The sequence below is a fragment of the Protopterus annectens genome, chromosome 7.part0, assembly GCF_019279795.1.
Source record: "Protopterus annectens isolate FY-2018-M chromosome 7.part0, PAN1.0, whole genome shotgun sequence".
NCBI classification, from domain to species: Eukaryota; Metazoa; Chordata; order Ceratodontiformes; family Protopteridae; genus Protopterus; species Protopterus annectens.
In genome coordinates this window covers 214,062,646-214,088,309 of record NC_056739.1, presented here as the reverse complement: position 1 = coordinate 214,088,309, position 25,664 = coordinate 214,062,646, and the positions used below count along the sequence as shown (strand labels likewise).

Here is a 25,664-nt window from a genome sequence, read left to right as displayed (position 1 = left end):
GAGTACCACACTCATGCACGTTAACCTGCTGCCTGCATGTGCTCACTATTTATATGCACGTGCTTGCATCTGGAAATGCTTCTTCAAGCTGCATATGCACACTTTGATCTACACAGTGACCTTGGTGCATTTCTGCTTCCTCTCCTCAGTTAATAGCCTCCAACCCCTTTTTCTTGTTATAGTAACATTAAACTACTTGACACTATTAACATTAAATAGTGTTTTCTAAACTCAGAAATTGTCTTCTATGATTGCTGACAACAAACATTTTATTATCAGCTGCTTTATGCAAATTATTAATTTATATATATATATACAGATATATATATATATATGTATGTGTGTATGTATATATATATATATATATATATATATATATATACAGATATATATATATATAGTCTGTGTGTGTGTGTGTGTGTGTGTGTGTGTGTATAAAATGTTTAATCTGAAATATGCATATATGTACTCATCCTTAAAGGTTAAATTGTTTTTTTTTTTTTGTTTTTGTTTTGTTTTTGTATTGTCACAGTTGCTCATAAATCATGCATCTCAAGTGCATGGATTATAAGAATGTGGGTACTTAAGCTATAACTTGTTAACTATTGTGATACAAGGGGCTGTAGCTCAATGATTAAAGTGTATGCTTTGCATGTGATTGGGATAGTGTGATGTGGAGCACTGTGAAATGTGTATACATACTGAATTTGTTGTCAGCAGTTAAAGTTTTGCTTCTGTTGGAGACAGCGCTATAACACAGAGGGATAAAGCCCTGACTCACTAATCTCACTGGATATTCACATCCCGACCCCACCCCCTGCCCAGAAAACCACAGTGAAAAACTTCTCTAAAGCAAATTTCACACTCCTCAAAACTGAGGTGGAATTCTTCAAATCCCTCAGGCCTGTGGAAAATATGGCCCAGACCACAGAATCCTTTATAAACACATTCTATGAACACCTTCAGGAATGCATGGATCATGCAATCCCAAATAAAACCAAGACCCAATCCTCCAAAGGCAGACATTCTGTCTGGTGAACCCCAGCCATAAACAAACTATATAATAGAAGGAGGAAGCTACTACACGATAGAGTAAAATCCCAAAGAAGGAAGGCATCTCTGATCAGAATTAGCAAAAAACTATGGGCAATCATAAAATCGTCTAAGGCCAGCTTAGAGAGAAAATTTTCACAGGACACTAAGGATAATCACAAGGCTTTCTTTAGTTATGTCAGGAACCTGGGTGGGAATTCCCAGATATGCTCAGAATTAGTCCAAAATGACAAAAAATACACCGAACACAGACATTGCCAACATCCTAGCTGACAGGTTCAGCGCAAACTTCTCCCCCCCTCCTCACCAAAAGGGCAAATATCTATCCCAGCAGTGTGCTGCCCCCCCTGACATCTCAGATGCTCAGGTAAGAGCCGCCCTCTCCAAAGCAAAAAACACAGCATCAATGGGACCAGACGGTGTCCTGGGCTGCATCCTACATGAACTCCAAGAAGAGCTAAACCCAAACATAAAACTACTGTTCAGTCTCAGCCTTACTACAGGATATGTACCTAAAGAGTGGCATACAGCAACAGTGGTCCCTCTCCACAAAGGTGGTGCCTCAACAGATCCTGGAAACTATCACCCCATAAGCCTGACTAGCTTGGTCTGCAAAGCTACGGAAAGGATCATCATGGACCTCATAAATAAAGATATTGGGGACCTACAGACACTGGATCCTACCCAGTTTGGCTTTGTTAAGGGCAGATCCTGCCTCTTAAACCTATTCGATTTCTTTGAAACAGTCACCAAGGCCACTGACAAGGGGAAGGTGGTCCACACAGCCTACCTGGACCTCGCAAAAGCCTTCGATACAATACCCCACTCGGGCATTATAGATAAGCTCACCAGCTTACATATAAACCCCTATGTCACTAGATGGGTTGCAAACTGGATCAAGGACAGAACCCACATGGTTAGAATTGCTGGAGCCATGTCAGACTCCAAACCAGTTACAAGTGGTGTCCCACAAGGCTCAGTCCTGGGACCTCTCTTGTTCGGTATATATTTCTCGGAGGTACAGGCCAACACGGAAGGACTGTGGCTGACCAGGTTCACAGATGACTGCAAACTGGGCGCCATAATCGACTCTCCAGCCAACACAAGCATACTCCAAAAGGGCCTAATAGAAACAGACAACTGGTGCCAGAGCCATGGCCTCAAGCTAAACGCCAAAAAGTGTATAGTCATCCCCTTTGGCAAAAACAAAGTGCCCACAAATGACCACATAGGTGGTAATCCATTAAGTACGGAAGAAGTAATTAGGGACCTGGGGACCCAAGCTGATATCTATCTCTCATTTGACAACCATGTGGCCAAAGTGGTTAGAAAAACATTTTATATAGCCCACCTAATCATGAAGGGATTCACATCTAGATCAGGAGAGGTCATCGTGCCTCTTTACTCATCCCTCATCAGGCCCATAATTGAGTACAATGTCCCTTTTGGGATGTACCTTACCAGACACCTGCAGCAACTGGAAAGACCCCAAAAGTACCTCACCAAGAGGATCAAAGGGCTCAAACAGATGCCATATGCTACCCGGCTAAAGAAACTCCAGCTCTACTCAGTGGCATACTGCCTGCTCAGAGGCGATCTGTGCCTGACATATAAAGCCATGTCCAACCCGGAATTAATGGACATGCTGCACCTCAGAATATCCAAATCCCATCGAGCTACGTGCTCGAGAGACTTGAACCTCAGCACTGAAATAAATAGGACATGCTGGAGGGACAGATTCATAACCCAGAGGCTCCCTTCCTCTGGAATAAAATCCAAGTCCAGGTTAGGCAGAGTTCCTCATTGACCCTCTTCAAGAGGAATCTTGATGAGTGGATGGGAGATCGTAGGTTTACCCCGGGTATCACTTCTGTGTCACTGTTAGACAGAGGCACAGTATACTAACCTCGAAAAAGGGCATAGCAAAATTAATTTAAAAAGGGTGGTGAAAGCCAAACACACTCTGGCTAGGCTTATAAATGCCCTAGGGCAGATAGCCTAGTATGAACCTATGAACCTATGACTGTCCCCAGACAGATGGACAGAGTTTGTTGGTAGCTCTGCCATCTGTAGAAGCTGGTTGGGGGATAGAAAGAAATAAAAACAACCTGCTTCCCTTACCCAGTGGGAAGGGATTGAGGGAGGTATGCAGGCAGAGCAGAAGTTATGTTTGACTTCTGGAGGGGTCAGCTCTAATGGCAGAGGCCAATTTGGGTTTTGGTCAGGCTGAGAGTAGTTCTGTCCAGTGGCCTGGGTGGGACTGTCCCTTACACTTATGCATCATGGAAATTCCATTATTCAGAAGGACATCTCCATGTACAAAGGGGGTAGGGTCACACTACATGACTATTCAAGCAAATAAAATATATACTGTCAGGCATGACAACTTCTGTCTAGCAATGCATAACTTGCATGGTGCTAGGGATCCCTAAAATGGGCTTAAGCCTGGAATGATGGTCAAATATGGAGGTTTATGAGAAAGCCATTATGTAGCAAGGGTGGATTATAGTCACAACATAGAGAAAGTCACTGTGTAGTACATAAAGGGTTTGCAATAAAAAAGAAATTAAAATGCAGTTATACTTTTGTTACATTTATATGGCAGTGCCATATACTATACATATGCTGTTCTTGAATGTATAATTTGTTTGAAGTATAAACACTTTATCAACTTAATGCTGCAACAATCTTGTATATTTCAAATAAATAATCTAAAGAAAGAAAGAACACTGTGTCCTTTATTTCACATTTTGATAATGTGGTAATTAGCAGGATTGTGTGTACCTGTCAGGCACTCCATACTTGGTGGAGTATTCATATTTTAGCCTTGAAATCTATGCCTGCCTTGCTGGTCTGATTTGACCTTAATATTCTGATTTCTGCTGTTTCATTAGCTTATTTATAGAGCCAATGAGACAGATACTTCCTGGATCTCATCACGGTCAGTCAAAACAGACCATTAGCAGATATGTCAGCGATCTACAGTTCTAGTGGTCACTTTAAAAATCCAGTACCTGACAGCATTGAACTGCTGACTTTTTAAATTGTACTGTCTATTTACTCTGAACTAAGAAGTCTGCCTTCTCATTTGTTGTTTACTATGCTCACTAAGTATATGCTGTTTTAACCTAGTGAAGCTGAAATGGGGGAAGTGGAATTTCTAGTGACAAACTGAGCAGAATAATTCCTAGGAATTTACTTATACAAGTACAGATGATTCCCATTATGCTCTGGTACAAGCTGCGCTATAAAACATGTAAATTATCATTTAAGGGGAAGGGGTGATGTAGCTTTTAAGGAAATAAACCACAGCTGTACAATCAGGTATACTCATAAAGGATACAACTGTGCTGGTATTTAGTTTTTTCAGAATTAATTTGTTTCATTGTAATATGCTGGAGAGACGGATATGTGTCCCAGAGACTATCCCTCCTATGGAACAGACTTCCTAACCACGTGAAGCTGAGTTTATCTGTTACCCAGTTTAAGAGCAACTTAGACCAGTGGATGGGGAATAGGAAATTTACACCAGGCCTGGCACCCATGTCCCTTATGGACAGAGGTAGCATGTAAATGCCTGGCCTTCAATGTCCTGTTTGGATGCAGGACATCATTATTCTTTCTGGTAAACATGGCTAGGCTTAGAAAGGCCCCCTGGGTCGTTAGCCTAGTAACAATCTATAAACCTGTGGTAGTTTCATGCTTGGCCATTTGTCAAAGCAAAATTTATTGTTTCATTTTGATTAAATGGATTGCACAAAACAACTTTCTTAAATGAAGCCTTTTTTTATATACAGTGAAAAGTTATGTTTTCCTTTGTACAGACAGGAGGAAATTATATTTCTTTATAAAACCACACATTTGACATCCAAAGTTTTTAAATTCCCAGAGTGTAATGTGTCACGGATTTGAGATCTCTCTCTTTGTCTGAATGTGCACAACATATGCATATGTGTGTGTGTGTGGGGGGGGGGGGGGGCTGAAATGCAGAGATGTATCAAAGTATGCTTCTACTAAGCCTGTTTTTTTCTATTGTATTTTAATTTGATTGGTAGAGCACAGATCCCAGTTATTTTTTTCAGACTCAGACCACAGACATTTTATAAGAGAAGAAAAGGATATAACAATTTTGTTTAAATAAAATCAACAGAACACTTTACATACAATCAAACTAGATATATAGTCAAATACCCTTTTCATGATTTGATGCCATACATTTGAATAATTACAAATTGTGGTAAGCCAACACAGTGACGTAGACTGTCTTTCCATGGAGTGAATGTCAGGCAGACTAGTGAACAGGAAAGAGACAGAAAGTGGTTAAAGTGGAAAAAAGGAATTAGACTTGGAGATGGTGAATGAACCGTTCTGTATGTTGAACAATGTGTGGGTTTGTACGTGTGTGTGTGTGTGTGTGTGTGTGTGTGTGTGTGTGTGTGTGTGTGTGTATGTGTGAGTATATATATCTATATCTATATATATATATATATATATATATATATATATATATATATATATATATATATATATATATATATATATATAGATATTATATATATATATATATATATATATATATATATATATATATATATACACATATATATATATATATATATAAATATTTTATATATATATATATATATGTGTGTGTGTGTGTGTGGTACATTTTTTAATCCACTTTATATGCCCTTCAGCTGATGATACTGTTCCAAGTCTCCTTCCAGTATTCCATTTTCTCTTTTGTGTCCCTGGTACTTCCCCCTTAGGATGGTGCTACTATTTTGGTAAGATGAGAAGGGTAAATCTTGACAGACAGCAGCATCACACACACCGTCTTGCATGACAGAACTTTTGTATGCGTTAACTGAGCATAGTGTGAGTAAGGTCCAGTATCCCTTCTACAGGTTCATAGTTACTTACTAGAATATTGATCTTTGAGGATATTAAGAAGCCCAGACATACATTCCCATAGCAGTTTGTAGTCATTAAATTTTGTACACAAATAACTCTGAGACAGACAGAGCAAGTATATGTCGGGGCATTTACATGCCAAATTTTACTAACTATCTGCCACATGATTACAGCAGTGTCCCCATCTCTGGGGGGGCATGTCAGATAGGTTCATAGGTTTATAGGTGGGTACTAGGCTATCTGCCCGAAGACATTTATAAGCCTAGCCAGAATGTGTTGGCTTTCACCGTCTCCTTAGATTAGTTCCCTGTGCTTCTGTCCAGCATAGCCACTGAAGTGATCCCCAAGATAAACTTTCTGTTTCCCATCCACTCGTCAAGGTTTCTTTTAAAGAGTGTTAGCGAGGAGCTCTGCCTAATGTAGATTGGGATCTTGTTCCAAAGCATGGGAAGTCTCTGGGATAGGAATCTATCCCTCCAGCATGTCCTATTTATTGTTGTGGTGAGGTTTAGATCCCTAAAGCATGTGGCTCGAGGGGATAAGGTTTTCTTTAGGTGGAGCATGTCCATCAATTCTGGGTTGGACATGGCCTTGTTTGTCAGGCAGAGATCACCTCTGAGTAGGCGGTATGCAACCGAGTACAAGTGGAGTTTCTTCAGTCGAGCTGCATAGGGCATCTGTTTGAGGCCATTGATCCTCTTGGTGAGGTACTTCTGTGGTCTTTCCAGCTGTTGCAGGTGTCTTGTAAGGTACATCCCAAATGGGGCGTTGTACTCTAAGATGGGTCTGATGAGTGATGAGTAGAGGGGCACAATGACCTCTTTTGATCTGGATGTGAACCCTTTTGTGATTAGGTGGGCCACGTAGAAGGATTTTCTAACCACTTTGGCAATGTGATTATCAAAGGTGAGATTACCATCTTCTTGGGTCCCCAGATCCTTTATTACGTCTTCCGTATTTAGGGGACTACCACCTATATGGTAGTTTGTGGGTACTTTGTTTTTTCCAAAGGGGATGACTATGCACTTTTTGGCATTTAGCTTGAGGTCATGATTTTGACACCAGGTATCGCTCTCAGTGAGACCCTTTTGGAGGATGTCTGTGTCAACCGGTGAGTCAATTATAGCCCTTAGTTTGCAGATGTCTGCGAACTTGGTCAGCCATAGTCCTCCTGTGCTTGTCTGTACCTCTGAGAAGTATATGCCGAACAGGAGGGGTCCTAGGACTGAGCCCTGGGGAACACCACTTATAACTGGTTTAGAGACGGACCTAGCTCCCGCAACTCTCACCATGTGGTTTCTGTCCATGAGCCAGTTGGCAAACCATCTTGTGACGTAGGGGTTCATGTTCAGGCTGGTGAGCTTGTCTATAATACCAGAATTGGGAATGATGTCGAAGGCCTTAGCCAGGTCTAAGTAGGCTGTGTGTACCACCTTTCCCTCGTCTATAGCCTTGGTAACTGTCTCAAAGAAGTCCACCAGGCTTAGGAAGCATGATCTGCCCTTAACAAAGCCAAACTGGGTAGGGTCCAGTGTTTGGAGGTTCCCAATGTCTCTGTTAATGAGTTCCATGATGATGCGCTCCATAGCCTTGCAGACCAAGCTAGTCAGACTTATAGGGCGATAGTTCCTGGGGTCTGTTGTGGCTCCACCTTTGTGGAGTGGAATAACCGTTGCTGTGCGCCACTCTATGGGTATGTAGCCTGTGGAGAGGCTGAGTTTGAACAGTGTGTTTAAGTGAGGGGTTAGTTTGTCTTTGAGCTCATGTAGGACACAGCCTGGAAAACCATCCGGTCCCATTGATGCTGAGTTTTTGGCTTTGGAGAGGGCTGTTTTAACCTGAGTGTCTGTGATTTCAGAGACTCTACATTCTTCTGGTATGGTTATGGGCCCATTTGGGGGTGAGAGGGGGGTGAAGTTTGGCTGAACCTGTCTGCCAGGATGTTGGCGATATCGGTCAGTTCAGTGTATTTTGTGCCATTCTGCATGAACTCCGAGCAGATCTGAGCATTGCCACTTAGATTCTTGACATAGCTAAATAATACCTTGTGGTTATTTTTGGAGTCTTTGGCAATTTTTCTTTCAAAGCTCGCCTTGGATAGTTTCATGAGGGATCGTAATTTCTTGATGATACTGATCAGGGATGTCTTCCCTTGGGATTTTACTCTTTTCTGTACTAGTTTCCTCCTTCTATTGTATAGCTTGTTTATGGCAGGAGTCCACCAGACTGGTTTCCTTTTCTTGGAGGAGAGTCTTGGTTCTGCTTGGGATGGCATAATCCATGCATTCTTGTAGCTGCTCGTAGAATGCATTAGTAAAAGATTTTGCAGCTTGGACAGTGTTATCCTTCAGCATGGGGGCTTTGAACTTTCCATCTTGGTCTTAAGTACCGTGAAGTTTGCTTTTGAAAAGTTTTTCATGGTGGCTTTCTTGTCCGGGGGTGGGGGAGGAGTATGTATATCCAAAGTGATTTGTTTATGGTCAGATCTAACCAGCGAGGGGTTAACCTCTGGTGTGGAACACCGGTCGCCCATGTTGGTGATGACCAGGTCCAATATGTTGTCACCTCTGTTGGGAGTGTTGACCAGTTGAACCAGGGCATTTGAGTTTATAAATTCTAGGAAAAGTTTGGCAAGGGAGTTAGTACTTGAGTAGTTCTCCCAGTTAATGTCTGGGTAATTGAAATCATCCAATATTAGGGTGTTTGGTAGAACCTTTATGTTTCCTAGTGTTTCCAGAAATGTGGAATGGGGGTCCTAGGACATGGTGGGTGATCTGTAGCAAGCAACAATTTGAATTGCAGTTTTGCCCATTGTTAGTTGCACGTGGATGATCTCTGAAGCATTGTACTGTGCCACTAACCTGGAAGTGTGTATCCTTGATGAATATGGATATGCCCCCGCCTTTTGTATTTCAGTTTGGGTTCTGTGGCTGAAATGTATGGTATGGGTTGTAGTCTGGTAGAGCTGGGGTGCTCTCTGGGGCCTTAAACCAGGTTTCTATTACTGCACATATATTGATTTTCTCCATACTGAGGAGTGCCTCGAGTGCATGCATTTTAAGGTTTAGACTTCTGACATTGAGTAGCATTACCCTCAGTTTTTTGTTAATTGTGCTATTTATGGCGGTGGGTTTGTCTTTTGAGCCTTGCCTAAAAAAGGCACTATGGGGGTGGCAAGAGCCTTGGCAAGTATTCAAAAGCCTAAGGGTGACAGGTGCAAGCCATCTCTAGCGAAGCTTGTCGAGCATGTCATCCCTGGTGGACAGACACTGGATCCCCTTTGAATGACACCAGAAACTTAGCCAATTGTTGAAATTGAGAATTTTTTCATTATACCGTGGTATCATTCTTGGTGAGGGCAGGATGCTACTCAGTATCAGGGTCATATCGGCCTGGGCTACATGATCAGAGAGCTCTTCCATGTCTCTTTTCATGTAGTCCAGGGAGGTATGGCTCAGGTCATTCACACCAACATGGACTATGACAGAGTCATATTTGTACTTGTTCTGGAGTGCTTGTGTTATGTGGCGGATCCTGGCACCCGACAGGCAGCTAACAGTAACCTTCTCCTTATTCAGCCTAATGAGTGGGACGTCAGTGTGCCTGACTATAGAGTCACCTATTACTAGTATGTTGGACGTGTTATTTTGCCTTAAGGGCTGTGATTGCATGGCACACTGGTTTTGTGAAGTATGTGTTTCATGGTTTGTGTTGGGGGGGGGTGGAGGTTGTTTGGATGTTTGCTTTGGAGGTCTCTGTTGGTTTTGCAGATTTTTATTTAGAGCCTCCGAGTATGGTTCCATGTATTCATGTGTGTTTTTGCCGGTGCTGGTTTAATGGGTCTATGTAAGACTGGTGGTGTGATGCAAGTATTTTCCTTCTCCTCTTGACTGTCTGATCCAGTCTTGGGTTGAGAGAGCTTAGCCTCTAGTTTGGCTGTATAGCTGCATCTCTTGCATATATTAGTGTTCGGTGGTAGGAGGAGGGGGTTGTCTGTGTACATGAGACAGTTGTAACATTGCCTCAAAATGCCTAGATTCACCAGTTGGACTGGAGAGTACACCTGAAACTGCCCTTTGGACATGCCTGGATAAGTACAGTGAACTGTTTTATTGGATAGCTGGTAAGGTTGAATAGAGAACCTTGTCCTTCTGTACAGTACAAGAGGGTCTAGTGCTAGGTTTTATAAGTGCTTGCTATAAGTTTTGAGCAAGTGCCGGGCCTAGAAATGAATGGCTTGAGTGCTTAAGTTGAAAGCTTGTCTAGTTCCAAGGGGAAAAACTGAAGAGACTTTGTGGAGCCGGAAATAGTTTTACCCTAGCTAACCGGTGCTGCCCGGTGCGCAAAACTGGGCAAATATGGTATTTATAGCAGGGAAATGAAAGTGATAGAAATTAGCCCAAAATGGCCAATAAACTAGTAATTTCTGGGCTGAATCCACTCCTCTAGGGACATATAGGCTGCTCAAAACTCCCCTCTCTCACAGGTGAGCAGAGAAACTTCCTTCTATCCAAGTAAGGTATGGGTAAACGCAGAGATTTGTAACACAGCCCTGAATTCAGCACTAACCTGAAAACTGGACTATACTAGCTTAGAAAGTTTTACTAGCAGAAACTTCTCATTCCTTCCAAGAGGAAAGCTGACAAAAATAAACTCCCTTTCACCTAACAGCTAACCAGATCCTCCATTGTTCGAGTTGTTAGTCAACCTTGGGTCATCTGGTCACAGTCAGGACCCTAAAACTCTGCACCATGGAGCCAGGCCTCAAGAACAAGGACTTCCACAAGATTTAGTTCTATGTCTAAAGGACTGGAGAAGATGTGCATACTACTGAGATTGACAGTAGCATATTTAGTAGAGAAGGAGGGAAAGATTAGAAAACAATTAGAAATAGCTTTCCAGTGGTCCTAATTTTACAGGTTGCACTGGCCAAAAACGCAATTTAAACATTTATGCCCTCATCCCAAGGAGTGGAAATTTACTCATCTGTAAATTTTGTATGCTATGCTTTTATTTAGGTCTTTCTCCTGTGAGTTTGATTGTCCCGTCCTACAATTTTAAAAGTTAAAGGCTTGAGGGGTATGGGACTGTGTTCAATCTTAAATAAATTCATTAAGGGACCACAGAGACTCTTACATTTAGCAGCAAACTAAAGACGACTGCATTATTTTTTCATGTGTTAACACGGATTCGAACACTGATTTAGGGAGACGATTTTCAGGTTTAACATGGGATACAGCATACAAATAAAATCTAAACTATTTTTTTTAAATGCTCCCCTAGCACAAATCACTTCTCTCTTAATCAATATATTGGTGTATACAGTGCTGAACATAGTTTTCAGTCAATCAGGGACACATCTCAAGAGAATCCGGGCAAACTGAGAAATAATCAGAGACACTTTTAAAATATTAATACATGTAAACCGAGACATTGACAGAATACGAAATTATTAATTGTTATAATTTTTTGAAGTAAAATAAGTCTTAATAAACAACGTCAATAATTAAAGTGCAATTCACCACCTTTTCTACAAAAGTCACCGGTTTTAAGAGGGACAAAGCTAAAAGGAGTCACAATTAGGAATACTTGAGATGCATGGCGCCGACATAATTCCTTGGGTTAACTTCTTAGTTTGGAACGATTTTGCTTAATTTTAACTAAACTGTTGACCCTTCAGAAATGCATATATGGGTTTGCTCTATTTACGTTTAGCGGCGTGTTTTATTTTGTTCTAGGTAAGAGCGAAACTGAATTCCCAGTATCAGGGGGTATTGCTGCATTGAATAGTTACTTCCGGTGATCGAGTCATAATGTGTAAACTGGGTTTCTTTTACAACAGAACTTTAAAATGAATGCCGAGTGACATCATGAAACTATCCTAGTTCCTCAACAACTACCTGCTAGTGACTCTTAACCTTATCATGGGCCACTAAGGCGCGATGGCATCAGCGCATGCGCGCTGACAGGGGGCGGAGAGACAGTAAGGTGTGCCACCTGTTACAGGTACTAAATCTCCAAAAGGAAGTAACATTCGTTTGTTTTTTTGCTTGTTATGAGAGAAGGAGTTTCGCGTTTGTAAATTACGTAAACTATATTTTTATAAGAAAAGTGCGTATGGACGTTAATTGGGTCGTTTATTTGTGCGTGTTGTGAGGAATTTGTTGCTTCGAAAATATTTCCAGAGTTTTGAATTAGTTTTTGTTGGTGAACAGGTGCAATAGAACAAAAGACTGCGAAGGGGAAAGGTTATTTCGCCGGGGAAAGGTTATTTCGCCTGGGAAACACCACCGAGACTGCTTTTGAGCCATAACTTTTAGTAGTTTGAACAGTTTTTGAAAATCAGTCGTACTGTTGGTTTGGGCACGTTTCTTTAAAAAGCCTTTCGAATAGTTGCAACTTATTTTCTCAGGATGGCTAACTCGGGGCTTCAGATTATGGGTTATATCATGGGCGTCATTGGCTGGATAGCGCTGATTGCTGGTACCATCCTTCCACAGTGGAGGATCTCTTCCTATGCCGGGGACAACATTATCACGGCTGTGGCCATTTATCAGGGACTGTGGATGTCGTGTGCGTACCAGAGCACCGGGCAAATGCAGTGCAAGGTGTACGACTCCATGCTGCAGCTAGACGGTAAGTGGGGGCGGGCTTTTAGCTTAAAAATTCACTTTTTCTCATGTTTGTAGGATGGAGAGATGACTCTGCTAAAGAGATTTGTTAACTACACAATGCGCCTGGCACTGTAAACACTCTAAATTAGAAAAATGTAAATAACGGAGTTGCGCGTTTTTTTTTTTGTTCCTTTCTACGATCGTGCTTCCCCCACAAAAGGACGGTCAGGATTCTTGGTATTTTAAAGCGCTATCTTTTAACAAGTGTCTTTCTGCGTTCCTTTAAGATTTGTTGGCCACGTGATGCTGGACGTGTGTATTGTAGTAGTTTTGGGTGTGGTTTACCTGAAGCCAAGGTGCGTGATGTAGTTACTTGGTGGTACTGAGCCATATTTTAAAATGGGGGAGAGCGGAAGTCATTTTGGTATCTTTCCTCCAGAGTGAGCGTACTCTAGTCACCAAGAAAGTGTTAAGCCCTTGAAAGTTTAGTACGTGTGTGTATAATAATCACACGTTCTGTACCTAGATTTTTGTTCCCTCCATATATTTTTTCTGTACTACTTAACTAGATTTTAGTCTCTGATATTGTTGGTCTGTTCCTCAAAAGTTCTGCTTTTCTGGCAAATTGAGAGAATAAAGTTATCGGGTAATTATGTTACCCTTGTCTGTGTATGTAAGAAATTGTGTGTCTCTAACACCCTCCCAGAGATTGTGTGAGACCAGACACAGCAGCCAAAGGGTTTCTGCACCTTTGGAAATGTTTATATTACCAGTACCACACATACACTCTTGGTGGCATTTTTGCACTTGGGGAATGTGCTAACCATTTCTAACTATTTATATTTTTGATGTAAAAAAAAAAAGTTCTCTAATGAATTGGGGGGTGGTGGTTTAAAAAAAAGTTCTCTAATGAATTGGGGGGGGGGGGTTTATAGACTGCAATTCTTAACACTCACCACCCCCAGAACTGTCCCTGATCTTTGCAGTGCTGCTCTGTCCCCATGTGATCATTTTTTTGATAATCACGAAGGATTAGTCAATTAGTAATGCCAGATAAATGGATGTATGATGATGGACCATTTGGGTGAAATATACACCTTATAGGCTCATAGGTAGGTACTAACCTGGCTGACTCTACCCAATAATTATTTTCTTGTGCCCATGTTGAGCAGAGCCACAGAGGTGATCCCCTGGGTGAATTTCGTATTTACCATCCAATCATAAAGATTCTTCTTGAAGAGGGCTAATGTGACTGAGTAAAGGTGGAGTTTTTTGAGACTGTCTGCATAGGGCATCTGTTTGAGGTTGGTAATCCTCTTTTTGAGGTATTTTCTGCAGCCTTTCCAGTTGTAGATGTCTTGAGGTACATACCAAAAGAGGAGTTGTACTTTAATGGGTCTAAAGACTGATGTAGAGAGGAACAATGACCTTTTTTTTTTTTTTTTCCCCCTGGATGAGAAACAGTTTGTGATGAGGTGTGCCATGTAGAAGGATTTCCTGGCTAATATGGCGATGTGATTATCAAAGGAGAGCCTACTCTCCACTTGTGTCCCAAGGTCTCTTATCACACTTTCGGTGTTCATGCTGCAGGTGGATTGGACACTCTAAATTGGCCCTGGGTGTGAGTTTGTGTGTGTGCCTTGTGGAAGGTTAGGTGCCTGGCTGGCAACTTGACACTGTAAAACTCCACTGCCAATCATGCGCAGACAGATGATCCGCTGTGGCGACCCCTAACCGGGAAAAGCCGAAAGAAGAAAAAAAGGTGTTAAGTAGGCTACCACTTGTGTGGTAGTTCATGGGTACAAAGGGGGTGACAGTGCACTTTTTGGCATGGAGTTTGAGGCCATGGCTCTGACACCATGCATCTGTTTTGTAGGATGTCCACATCATTAAGAGTTTCTGTTATGGCTCCTAATTTGCAGTCATCTGCGAACTTCATTAGTCAAAGACCTTCTGTGTTGGCCTGTACTTCAGAGAAGTAGATACTAAACAGGGGCAGACCCAGGACTGAACCTGTAGTACTGTGCTTGTCACTGCTGTGAAGTCAGGTTTGGAGCTACTTTCGTAGTGGATTATGTTAGTGAGCCAGTTGGCAATCCATCTTGTGATATGGGGATTTGTACTTAGTTTAGTGAGTTTATCTAGAATTCCAGAGTGGGGGGTGGTGTCAAAAGCCTTGGTGAGATCTAGATAGGCTGTGTGAACCACCTTACCCTCGTCTATGGCTTTGTTGACTGCTTCAATGAAGTCTGTCAGGCTTAGGAGACATGATCTGCCTTTTACAAACCCGAACTGGGTGGGGTCCATAGTTTGGACATTGTTTACAAGTTCCATGATACATTTGATAGCCTGGTACCTGCCAGGCTAATGTGATGGTAGTTCCCGGGGTCTTTGGTGGCTCCCCTTTTTGTGGAGTGGGATAACTGTCACTGTGCACCATTCAGTGGACACAAAGCCTGAGGTGAGGCTATGATTGAACATAGTGCTTAGGTGCGATGCCAGTTCTGTAAGCATAGCCGGCTTTAGGCATAGGCCAACTAGGCGGCTGCCTAGGGCACCGCTGTAGCAGGGTTGTTTTTCCAGTATTTATTTGGTGTAGGTAGACCAGGATGGGGGCACCAGATGGTGTGGTAGGGAGTGCCGTGGAGCGGTTTTACGTAGGGCACCAGTTGACCTAAGGCCGCTCCTGTCTGTAAGGTCCTATGGATGCTGTGCTCTTGGCTTTAGAGTGTAGTTTTTACCTGTGCAGTCATGATTACAGGAACTTTGCATTCTTCCAGTATAGAGAGAGGTCCTTTAGGGGGTGAGGGGGGTTAACTGCCAGGATGTTGGCAATATCAGTTGGTTCTGTATGCCATTGTGCTGTAACTGAGCAGATCTGAGTGTTGCCATTGAGATTCTTGGCATAGCTATATACTGCTTTTTGGTTGTCTTTAGAATCAATGGTGAATTTTAGTTTTCATAACTAGCTTTAGAGGATTTTGAGCGATCTCATCTTACTGAGGCTGACCAAGCAGTTCTTCCAATCATGGGATTTTACTCTCTGCTACAGTTTTTCTTCTGTTGTAGAGTTTGTGGCAGGGGACAACAGATTGGAGGATAGCATCTTGGTTCCGTTAGGGATAGCATGATCCATGCATTCATGTAAGTGCTTATATAAAGTGCATTTGTGTAGGATTCGGCAGTCGTGCCTCTGTTGTCCATCTGCATGGGTGTTGTGAAGTTTGCTACTTCTGTCTTAAGCATGAAGTTGGCTTTGGAAAATTTTTTTTCGGTGGTCACTAATGGGGGGTGAGGGCGGGATGTGGATGTCTAGGGTGATTAGCTTTGTGGTCTGACCTGACCAATGAGGAACTGACCTCTGTGCACCTTTTGCCCATGTTGGTAATGACCAGGTCTTAGGATATTGCTGCCCTTGGTCGGGGTGTGGATAAGTTGATCCAAGACATTGGAATTTATGCATTCCAGAAAACATTGAGCAGAAGAGTCCAGTACATGAGTAGTTTTCCCAGTTAATGGGGGGGGGTAATTGAAATTTCCCATTATTAGGGTGTTGGGTTGTACTCTAATATTTTCCAGTAGTGAATCAAGAAGTAAGGAGTGGAATCCTGGGGCATGGTGGGGGATCTGTAGCAAGTTACAATTTGGATTGCGGTTTTGCCCAGAGTTAGTTGCACTCTGATAATCTCTGCATTATGCTGAGCAACTAGCCTGGAGGCTTATATGTCCTTAATGAGTATGGACACTCCTCGCCTTTAGTGTTTCTGCCCAGGTTAGGTGGCCGAAAGGTGTGGTATGAATTATAGCCTGGTAATGCAGGGATTTTCTCTGGAGCTTTGAACCAGGTTTCTGCCACTGCACAGATGTCTATGGTCTCCATTTTAAGGAATGCCTCTAGTGAGTGCATTATGGGTTTTAGACTTCTAGCACTGAGTAGCATTGCCCTCGGAGATTTTGCTTGCTTGTACCTGTGAATTTGTCATTTGAACCTTGCCTAAAAAGGCACTATAGGGGGTGGCAAGAGCCTTAGCCAGGATCTGGAATCTGAAGGGCGACGGGTGCAGGCCATCTTTGGCAAAGCATTGGACTCTTGTCGATCCAGCCATCCCAGACAGATACTGGATCCCCTTAGATTGACACCAGAAGCTTGACCAATTCTTGAAGTAAATCATTTTGTCCTTGTACTGTGGTATCATTCTGGGTGATGCAGGATGCTACTCAGGGCTAGGGTCCTACCTGCCTGGGCTACAAGATCAGAGAGCTCCTCCATGCCCTTTTCATGTAGTCCAGGAAGGTACGTCTCAGATTATTCACACCAACATGGACAATGACGGTCATATTTGTACTTGTGGAGTGACCTGAGTGCGTGCATTATGTGGCGGATCTTGACACCCAACAGGCAGCTGACAGTAACTTTCTCCTAGTTTATCCTGAGGAGTGGAACATCAGTGTGCCTGACTAGCCACCTGTGACTTGAGTGTTGGATATGTTATGCCTTATGGGCTGTGGTTCAGTGACACTTGTGGGCTGTGTGTCATTTGGGTTGTGTTGTGTTGGGGAGGGTGGAGGTTGTTTGTGTTTCTGCTTTGGAGGTCTCTGTTGCTTGGGCAGATTTTTATTGAGGGCCTCCGTGAATTTAGGGTTGTTTTGTGTTTCTTTTATTCCTTCTCAAAGCCGTTGTTTACCTTTTGTCTTTATACCAAGGTCACAGCTGAAGAGTCTGTAGACTAGCCCACTTCATGAATGAAAAGAATCCATGATTTATCCCACTACCAAATGTCATACTTTGTCTTTTTCTGCCACCCCATAGGGAAGGCAGTCTGATCACCAGTATCTGCTTTTTGGTCTCAAGCGACTGACAGATTGTTCTTGAATTGCAAGTTCCTGAATACAAAGTCCAGAATGCAGTCTGCTTAACCTAACAAAACTGGTTAGTAGCTCTGTTAGCAGTGGTGGTTTTTACATATTGCAACATTATTCAGCGTTGTGGGGTTTTTCTTCTGCCCAAGTACTTGCTCTGTGCTACAGTGCATGTCTGGTTTGACTTGTTTACAAAAGCAAGAATTTTTTTCCCCGTTATTTACTTAGTGGGTGAAGTTGAGATCATAAACTAGATGACTTTTAAAGGAGTTGCAATCACAAGGCCATTTCTACCTTGCCCGTACCCACCCTTAAGCTTTGCCTTTTTTCTCAGAGGGTCAGGCATACCAGGGCTGGGTTTATGAACGCCCATACTGTTCAGTGCCTTTTAAAGGCTGACAGTGTGTCTCAGTGCTTCGGCTTGCGAGAGAGAGTTTGTTCCATAGAAGGGTAGGCACTGCATGAGTAATCTAGCCTTTTACCTTGTCTTATTTGTTGAAGTAGGTTCAGGTCTCTTGCTCTAGCGTTAGTTGGGCTGTTTTGTTAAGGAATAAGCATTTTTTGACTTCTGGATTCCTTGTAGTCCTGTCAGTAAGCCACATATCTTCTGACCGAAGCACCTTATAGCTGGCTATAAACTTCTATAGCGAATTCCCATGAATTTGTTAAAATATATCTGCACAACATTTTTTTCACTAAGGGCAATATTGCTCACACTTTGATATGTATTTGTACTTTTATTTGTAATGGACTGCTGTCTTTACTGTAATCTCTTTCATGGAAATTTTCTCCCTGGGCCTCCACTGAAAACTGGTTCTCTGGGCCCAGTGGACTTCCCCGGTAATCAAATATATGAAACGTGTTTTATGAATAAAGCTTCTAATCTGTGTGTAGTTCAGGTATTTTAATCCCATGAGCTCTTTAATTACAAAGCTCTGGGGTCACTTCCAATTGCTTGATATGTTTAGTAAGATTCATACCAAAGGGAGTGCTGAAATTAGTGATGGATCTAAACAGTGCAGGGTAGAAGGTAAAATCTTTGACATACCTTTAGTTGAGAACTGTGAGGTAACCACTTTTGAAATGCGATGGTCAAATAGCTTAGTACCTTCCTATGATCCTATCTGCCCGAAGGCATTTATAAGCCTAGCCAGAATCTGTTGGCTTTCGCCGCCCCCCTTAGATTAGTTCCCTGTACCTCTGTCCAGCAGAGCCACTGAAGTGATCCCCGGGGTAAACTTTGTTTCCCATCCACTTGTCAAGGTTTCTCTTGAAGAGTGCTAGCGAGGAGCTCTGCCTAATGTAGATTGGAGTCTTGTCCCAAAGCATGGGAAGTCTCGATGGGAATCTATTCCTCCAGCACATCCTATTTATTGTTGTGGTGAGGTTCCCTAGAGCTTGTGGCTCGAGGGGATAAGGTTTTCTTTAGGTGGAGCATGTCCATCAATTCTGGGTTTGACATGGCTTTGTATGTTGGGCAGAGATGCCTCTGAGCAGGTGGTATGCAACAAAGTACAGCTGGAGTTTCTTCAGTTGAGCTGCATAGGGCATCTGTTTGAGGCCAGTCACCCTCTTGGTGAGTGCAGCTGTTGCATGTGTGTTGTAAGGTACATCCCAAATCGGGCGTTGTACTCTGATGGGTCTGAGTAGAGAGGCACAATGACTTGTTTTGATCTGGATACAAACCCTTTTGTGATTAGGTGGGCCACGTAGAAGGATTTTCTAAACACTTTGGCAATGTGATTATCAAAGGAGCGATTACGGTCTACTTGGGTCCCCAGAACCCCTATTACGTTTTCTGTATTTAGGGGACTACCACCTGTGTGGTAGTTTGCAGGTACTTTTTTTCAAAATGGAGTAATTATGCACTTTTTGGCATTTAGCTTGAGGCCATGATTTTGATACCAGGTATCCGTCTCAGTGAGACCCTTTTGGAGGATGTCTGTGTCAGCCAGTGAGTCATATAGCCCCTCGTCTGCGAACTTTGTCAGCCATAGTCCTCCTGTGCTTGTCTGTACCTCCTGAGACGTGTATGCAGAACAGGAGGGGTCCTAGGACTGAGCCCTGGGGAATGCCACTTGTAACCAGTTTAGTCAGACCTAGCTCCCACAACTCTCACCATGTGGGTTCTATCCATGAGCCAATTGCCAACCCATCTTGTGACATAGGGGTTTATGTTCAGGCTGGTGAGCTTGTCTGTAATACCAGAATGGGGAATGGTGTCGAAGGCCTTTGTGAGGTTATAGGTAGGCTGTGTGTACCACCTTTCCCTAGTCTTGGTAACTGTCTCAAAGAAGTCCACCATGATGTCCTTCAAGGATGCATCTGCAGTCATCACATATGGGTTGTCCTGCCTCAGGCAGCCCTTCGGTCGGCCGGATTCCAAAGTCTGGGTCTGGCCTCGGCTGATGTCACACTTTCCCCGACATCAGAGCGTCTGGGGTATAAAAGCATCAGCCGACGCCATCTTCCTCAGTCTTTCTTGCCGTGTGGTGCCCGAAGCAGAAGCAGTTTGCAAGTGCCGGTCGGCCAGCTCCTGTGATTCAGCTACCGAAGACTTCGAAAAAGCTAAGTACCCCGTTGGGGGACTCTTTCTTGCTTCAGCCGATGTCAGATAAAGTTTAATAATTGTTTAACTTGTGGGGAAACGAATACCTCATAAGGATTTCCTCTTACTGCCTCCCTTGCCTAGGCCCAGACCACGACGTCTCGGCCTGTTCAGCCTGTGCTTCCTTCAACCGATGAACTCTTAGACATCGGTCGGAGTTTGCAGAGGAGTTTTTTGGGGCTAGTTTTGCTTATAAGATGCCGTCGGAGACTCCGACTTCGCATTCCGTTAAACGGAAGGACAAGGACTGACACACGCGGACTGCGGTTTCGGCTGAAACCACGGTCAGGCCTACTGCGAGTGTCTCTGAAACAGAGTCCTTGGTACTTCCTATTACCGAAACCAGACAACCGACTACCTTGGCCCCGGAGGCCCTGGCCGAGTTGGTCATTGAATTACCTACTGAAACGGGTGTCAAGGAACCTTCCGACACCATTCCTTTAGATAAGTCTACTCCTGCACGTGGTGCAGCCAGACCCCCTGCTTCCATGACCATTAAGGCTTTCTCCAGGGCTAAAGCTGCTAAACTTACTAAGGCTTTGCCTCCCAAGGTTTCCTCTGAGACCTTCTACTAGCTCTCAGATTCTTACCCTAGCAGAGGATCTGATCTCATTAATTAGAGGTTCCCAACCTCATCCGGACAGGGGCTCTCAACCACCTCCAGACAAAAGGCCCAGGGTTGAGCCCTTTGATCCCCAGTCCTCAGGTGAGTCCTCGGATGGCTCTGCTCTGTCAGACCACCAGGAGGAGGCTTACTCGGCCTACGAGGATTCTGATGCTGAAGAATCTATTCCCTCGGCCTCCCCTCCTGAAGAGTTTTCCTTTGGAGAGACATTACACTCTGAGAGAACATTTTCAATGGCAGGGTCAGGAATTCTCTGATTCCAGAAAGAGATTAAGGACCTTTTTACATTTACCTCAGCATAGGCCCTTAGCTATTCCTCCGGTTTTGAATGTCATTGATGTGTACTTTGATGCTAGTACTGCCCCTGACTCTCTCCCTCTGGCTCCTGCCAAACCTGATGGGTACTACAGGGTCCCGGACTCGCATTCTACACCTGTACAAGGCCCACTCTGCTAATCCAGAAACAGAAACTATTTCCCAGGGCCCAAAAGGGGTTGCAGCTGCCACTGCTAAAAATCCTCTATCCTCTGAAAGGGAGTCCAGAGCATTAGAGAGATGGGGTAAGAAAGTGTATACTTCTGCAACTCTTTCCATGAGGGCATTAAATTGTCAATTTCATATGATACAGTACCAAGAGTATTTTATATTTACTAGATGAATTGCATAAGAAACTGTCCTCTTCTGAACCCCTTGATCGCAAATCCCTTCAGGATCTGGTGCACAACTCCCAGCAGGTTAGTAACCATTTCTTGCAGTGTGGTTATGATGCATTGGTAGCTTCATGTAGATCAGCTATGACAGGTGCAGTCATGGCTGGCTGAAGGAACAATCTCTGCCAGACCATGTTCAAGCTAAGCTTTTGGATGCTCCTATGGAAAAGCAAAAATTATTTGGATCCATGGCTCAAGAGGTTTTAAAAAAATTTGAAGAAAAGGCAAAATCTGTGCAAACAGTTAAAGACTTTCTGCAAGTCCAACCACCGAGATTCAGCAGAAATTGGCCTACTAAGAATTGGTCCTTTCCCGACTCAGACAGATCTCAGAGAGGCAGAAATAGGCGTGCCAGAGGTAGAGGGCAAGCTAGAGGCTCCTACAGAGGCAGTCAGTGGCAGCCTCCCAACCAGAGAGTTGGTGCAGGAACTACAACTGCTACACCAGGACAGACTCAATGACTTTATTTTGACTCCGCCGACCAGGGTTCAATTAGAAGCACCTTTGGGCGGAAAACTTTCTTTATTCTCAAAAAATTGGCACAGCATTACAAGGGACACATGGACACTGCAAATAATAGACTAAGGATACAGGTTCCACTTCCACTCATTGCCAAAAAGAAAAGGCATGCCAGATGTGCCACCAAATCAGAGGGCAGAGGCTTTGAAGCAAATTACCAACTTAATGCAAATAAAAGCCATAGAAAAGGTACCTCTCTCAGAACAAGGCCAGGGATTTTACTCCAGATTATTCCTTGTTCCAAGAAAAGAAAATCAATGGAGGCCTATTCTCGACTTGTCCGCACTGAATACTTACCTCGTTGTGCCAAAATTCAAATGCTGACTCTACAGCAACTCCTTCCCATGCTGGGCAAGGTGTCTTGGCTGGTGACTCTAGACCTCAAGGAGGCATACCTGCATGTCCCTATTCGACAAAGCTGCAGAAGACACCTCAGATTTCTTGCAGGGTCAGAGCATTATCAATTTTCAGCATTACCCTTTGGCTTATCTACTGCGCCCAGAGTATTCACGAAATGCCCGGCATCAGTAATTGCACACTGCAGACTTTAGGGGATTCAAATCTACCCATATCTGGGCGACTGCCTAATACAAGCGGACAGCAAGCAAACTTTGTTAAAGGACTTGGACTATGCCATCCACCTGTTACAGGCCTTGGGATATACAGTCAACATCCACAAATCAAGACTGGTTCCATCCCAAAGAATAACTTTTCTGGGTGCGGATCTAGACACAACCACCCAAATGGCCTTTCTCACAGAAGAAAAACAAAAACTACCAGTTTACTTCCAGAATCTGACAAGACAAACTCAGCTGACTGCAAGGAAAATCCTGCAGGCCCTGGGTTACATGGCATCTTGCATTCTTCTGATTCCGCAAGCAAGACTGCATATGAGAAAATTACAGTGGTACCCAAGAAGTTTATGGACACAGCACAGTCACAGCTTAGAAACTCTGATCCCACTCATTCCTTGCCTACAAAAGGAATTTGTGTGGTGGGCTCAAGCCTGCCAGTCGAACAGCGGGTTGCCCTTCAGCAAGCCAAGAGCCAACCAAACCATCACCACGGACGCTTCAGACCAAGGTTGGGGAGCACACATGGAGGGCAGATGTATCCAAGGGCTATGGTCACAAAGAGCTGCATGCACATAAACCAAAAGGAAATGCTGGCAGTGATGCACGCAATCGAGGCCTTCAAACCTTTACTTCAACAAGGCCACCTGCTCATAAGGACAGACAACACCACAGTTATGTGGTACATAAACAAGCAAGGAGGCACCCATTCCTACCCTCTTTGCAGACTGACAATGAATCTATGGGAACTTGCTTTGAAACTCAACCTACAGCTACAGTCCCAGTTCGTGCCAGGGAAAGACAATACACTGGCAGCTTAAGCAGAACTACCTTGGATGCACACGAATGGATGCTGCACCCAGACATCTTCTTACTCATCACACAATCATGGGGAAGGCCGGAAATAGATCTGTTCGCATCCCCCCTCAATCAACTGAAGAAATTCTGCTCAAGGACATGCCACCCACAAGCATGGAAAGTGGGACGCCCTCTCTTTCAGCTGGAAAGCTCTAACAGTGTATGCTTTCCCACCTCTCCCATTAATGACCAAGGTACTACTGAAGATCAGGACAGAACATCCCAGAGTAATTCTGATAGCTCCAAACTGGCCAAGGCAGCACTGGTACCCACTGTTAAAGAGCATGTCAGACGAAACCATGGCCTCTCCCCCTATGGCCACTCCTACTGACGCAGCACAATTTCAGGACTCTGCACTCCAACCTGAAAACCTTGCAGCTAACTGCCTGGAGAATACCATGACTCCTCAAGATAACCTATCCCAGAGGGTGAAGGATATTATTATGGAAGCTCGGCAGCCTTCCACAAGGAAGACATATTCGGCAAAGTGGAAAAGATTTCACACCTGGAACACAGCAAAGGGCCTAGATGTGACAGTGATGAACATGGCACATATACTGGAATATTTGGCAGAATTGTTCCACAATGGCCTGTCTTACTCTTCCATTAAGATACATGCCTCAGCAATCTCAGCAGAATACAATGTTAATCCACCTGTCTTCTCTCGTCCTCTCCTAAGACAATTTCTAAGAGGAATCAAAAACATTAATCCTCCAAGGAAACCACCTCTACCTACTTGGGACCTGAATTTCGTGTTGGAAAAACTAACACTTCCTCCCTTTGAACCAGCAGCATCGGCAGATCTACAGTTGTTGTCCTGGAAAACTGCCTTCCTTCTGGCCATAACCTCAGCAAGAAGAGTATCTGAGTTACAAGCTTTAATGGCAGTGCAGCCATTTCTTATCTTTCATCAGGACAGAGTTTCTTTGAGGACCAATCCTACATTCATGCCAAAGGTGGTATCCAGGGTATCTTTGAACCAAGCTATTCACTTGCCTACATTCTTCCCACAACCACAAAATAAAGGGGAGAGACTTCTGCACACCCTGGACATACACAGACAACTGTGCTACTACTTGGACAGAACTAAAAGTTACAGAAAGACTGACCAGTTGTTTGTAGCATATGCTGCTGGCGTACAAGGAAAAGCAATTTCCAAACAGACAATTTCAAAATGGATAGGAAATTGCATTCGTTTTTGTTACTCCTTTCATGGAAAAACTGTGCCAGCTAACATTAGACCTCATTCCACAAGAGCCACAGACACCACCACAGCCTTCCTAAGAGGGGTGGCTACCAAAGACATTTTAGAAGCTGCTACATGGAGCTCCGTGCATACATTTGCCAAGCATTACAATTTACCTTTATACTCCAGATCCAGAGCAGGTTTTGCTACGGCAGTCCTGCAGGGTATCTTAACTACACCATCCTTTTCTTAGTACCTCCACCCCCAGATTGGCTATGGTATTCTACCCATATGTGATGACTGCAGATGCATCCTTGAAGGACATAGTACAGTTTTGTACCTACCATAAATGTAGATGTCCGATAGGTATGCATCTGCAGTCAGGTTTACCCTCCCTCCTTCCCCTCTGTGGTATTCCTAGGGTGCTTACCCCTCTATTAGCTACCTGGGGGAATCTATTATGGTGTATTTGTGTGTGTGTGTGTGTGTGTGTGTGTGTGTGTGTGTGTGTGTGTGTGTGTGTGTGTGTGTGTCTGTGTGTGTGTGTGTGTGTATATGTATATGTGTGTGTATATATATATATATATATATATATATATATATATATATATATATATATATATATATATATATATATATATATATATATATTTGCAAATGTTTGGAATTTTATTGCATTTCTCCAAATTTAGCCTTCCTAGAGGGCACCTGGCATCTGGGGCAAGAAAAACTGAGGAAGATGGTGGCTGATGCTTTTATACCCCAGACGCTCTGACGTCAGGGAAAGTGCGACATCAGCCGAGGCCAGACCCAGACTTTGGAATTCGGCCGACCGAAGGGCTGCCTGAGGCAGGACAACCCATATGTGATGACTGCAGATGCATACCTATAGGACATCTACATTTATGGTAGATACAAAACTGTACTTTTAGGAGGCATGATCTTCCCTTAAAGCCAAACTGGGTGGGGTCCAGTGTTTGGAGGTTCCCAGTGTCTCTGTTAATGAGTTCCATGATGATGTGCTCCATAGCCTTGCAGACCAAGCTAGTCAGGCTTACAGGGCGATAGTCCCTGGTGTCTGTTGTGGCTCCACCTTTTGTGGAACGGAATAACCATTGTGTACCACTCTATGGGTACGTAGCCTG

At 43.5% G+C, this 25,664-nt stretch overlaps 1 protein-coding gene across 1 annotated transcript in view; it reads left to right on the top strand.

The window, feature by feature from the left end:
• The first annotated feature begins 11,976 nt into the window (after positions 1-11,976).
• The window catches only part of CLDN7 (claudin 7), a 132,640-nt gene continuing 118,952 nt past the window's right edge, over positions 11,977-25,664 (top strand). The window contains exon 1 of the mRNA XM_044076716.1: positions 11,977-12,603. Within this exon, the coding sequence (XP_043932651.1) occupies positions 12,381-12,603 (223 nt within the window). The 5' untranslated portion in view covers positions 11,977-12,380. The remainder of the gene's footprint in view (positions 12,604-25,664) is intronic.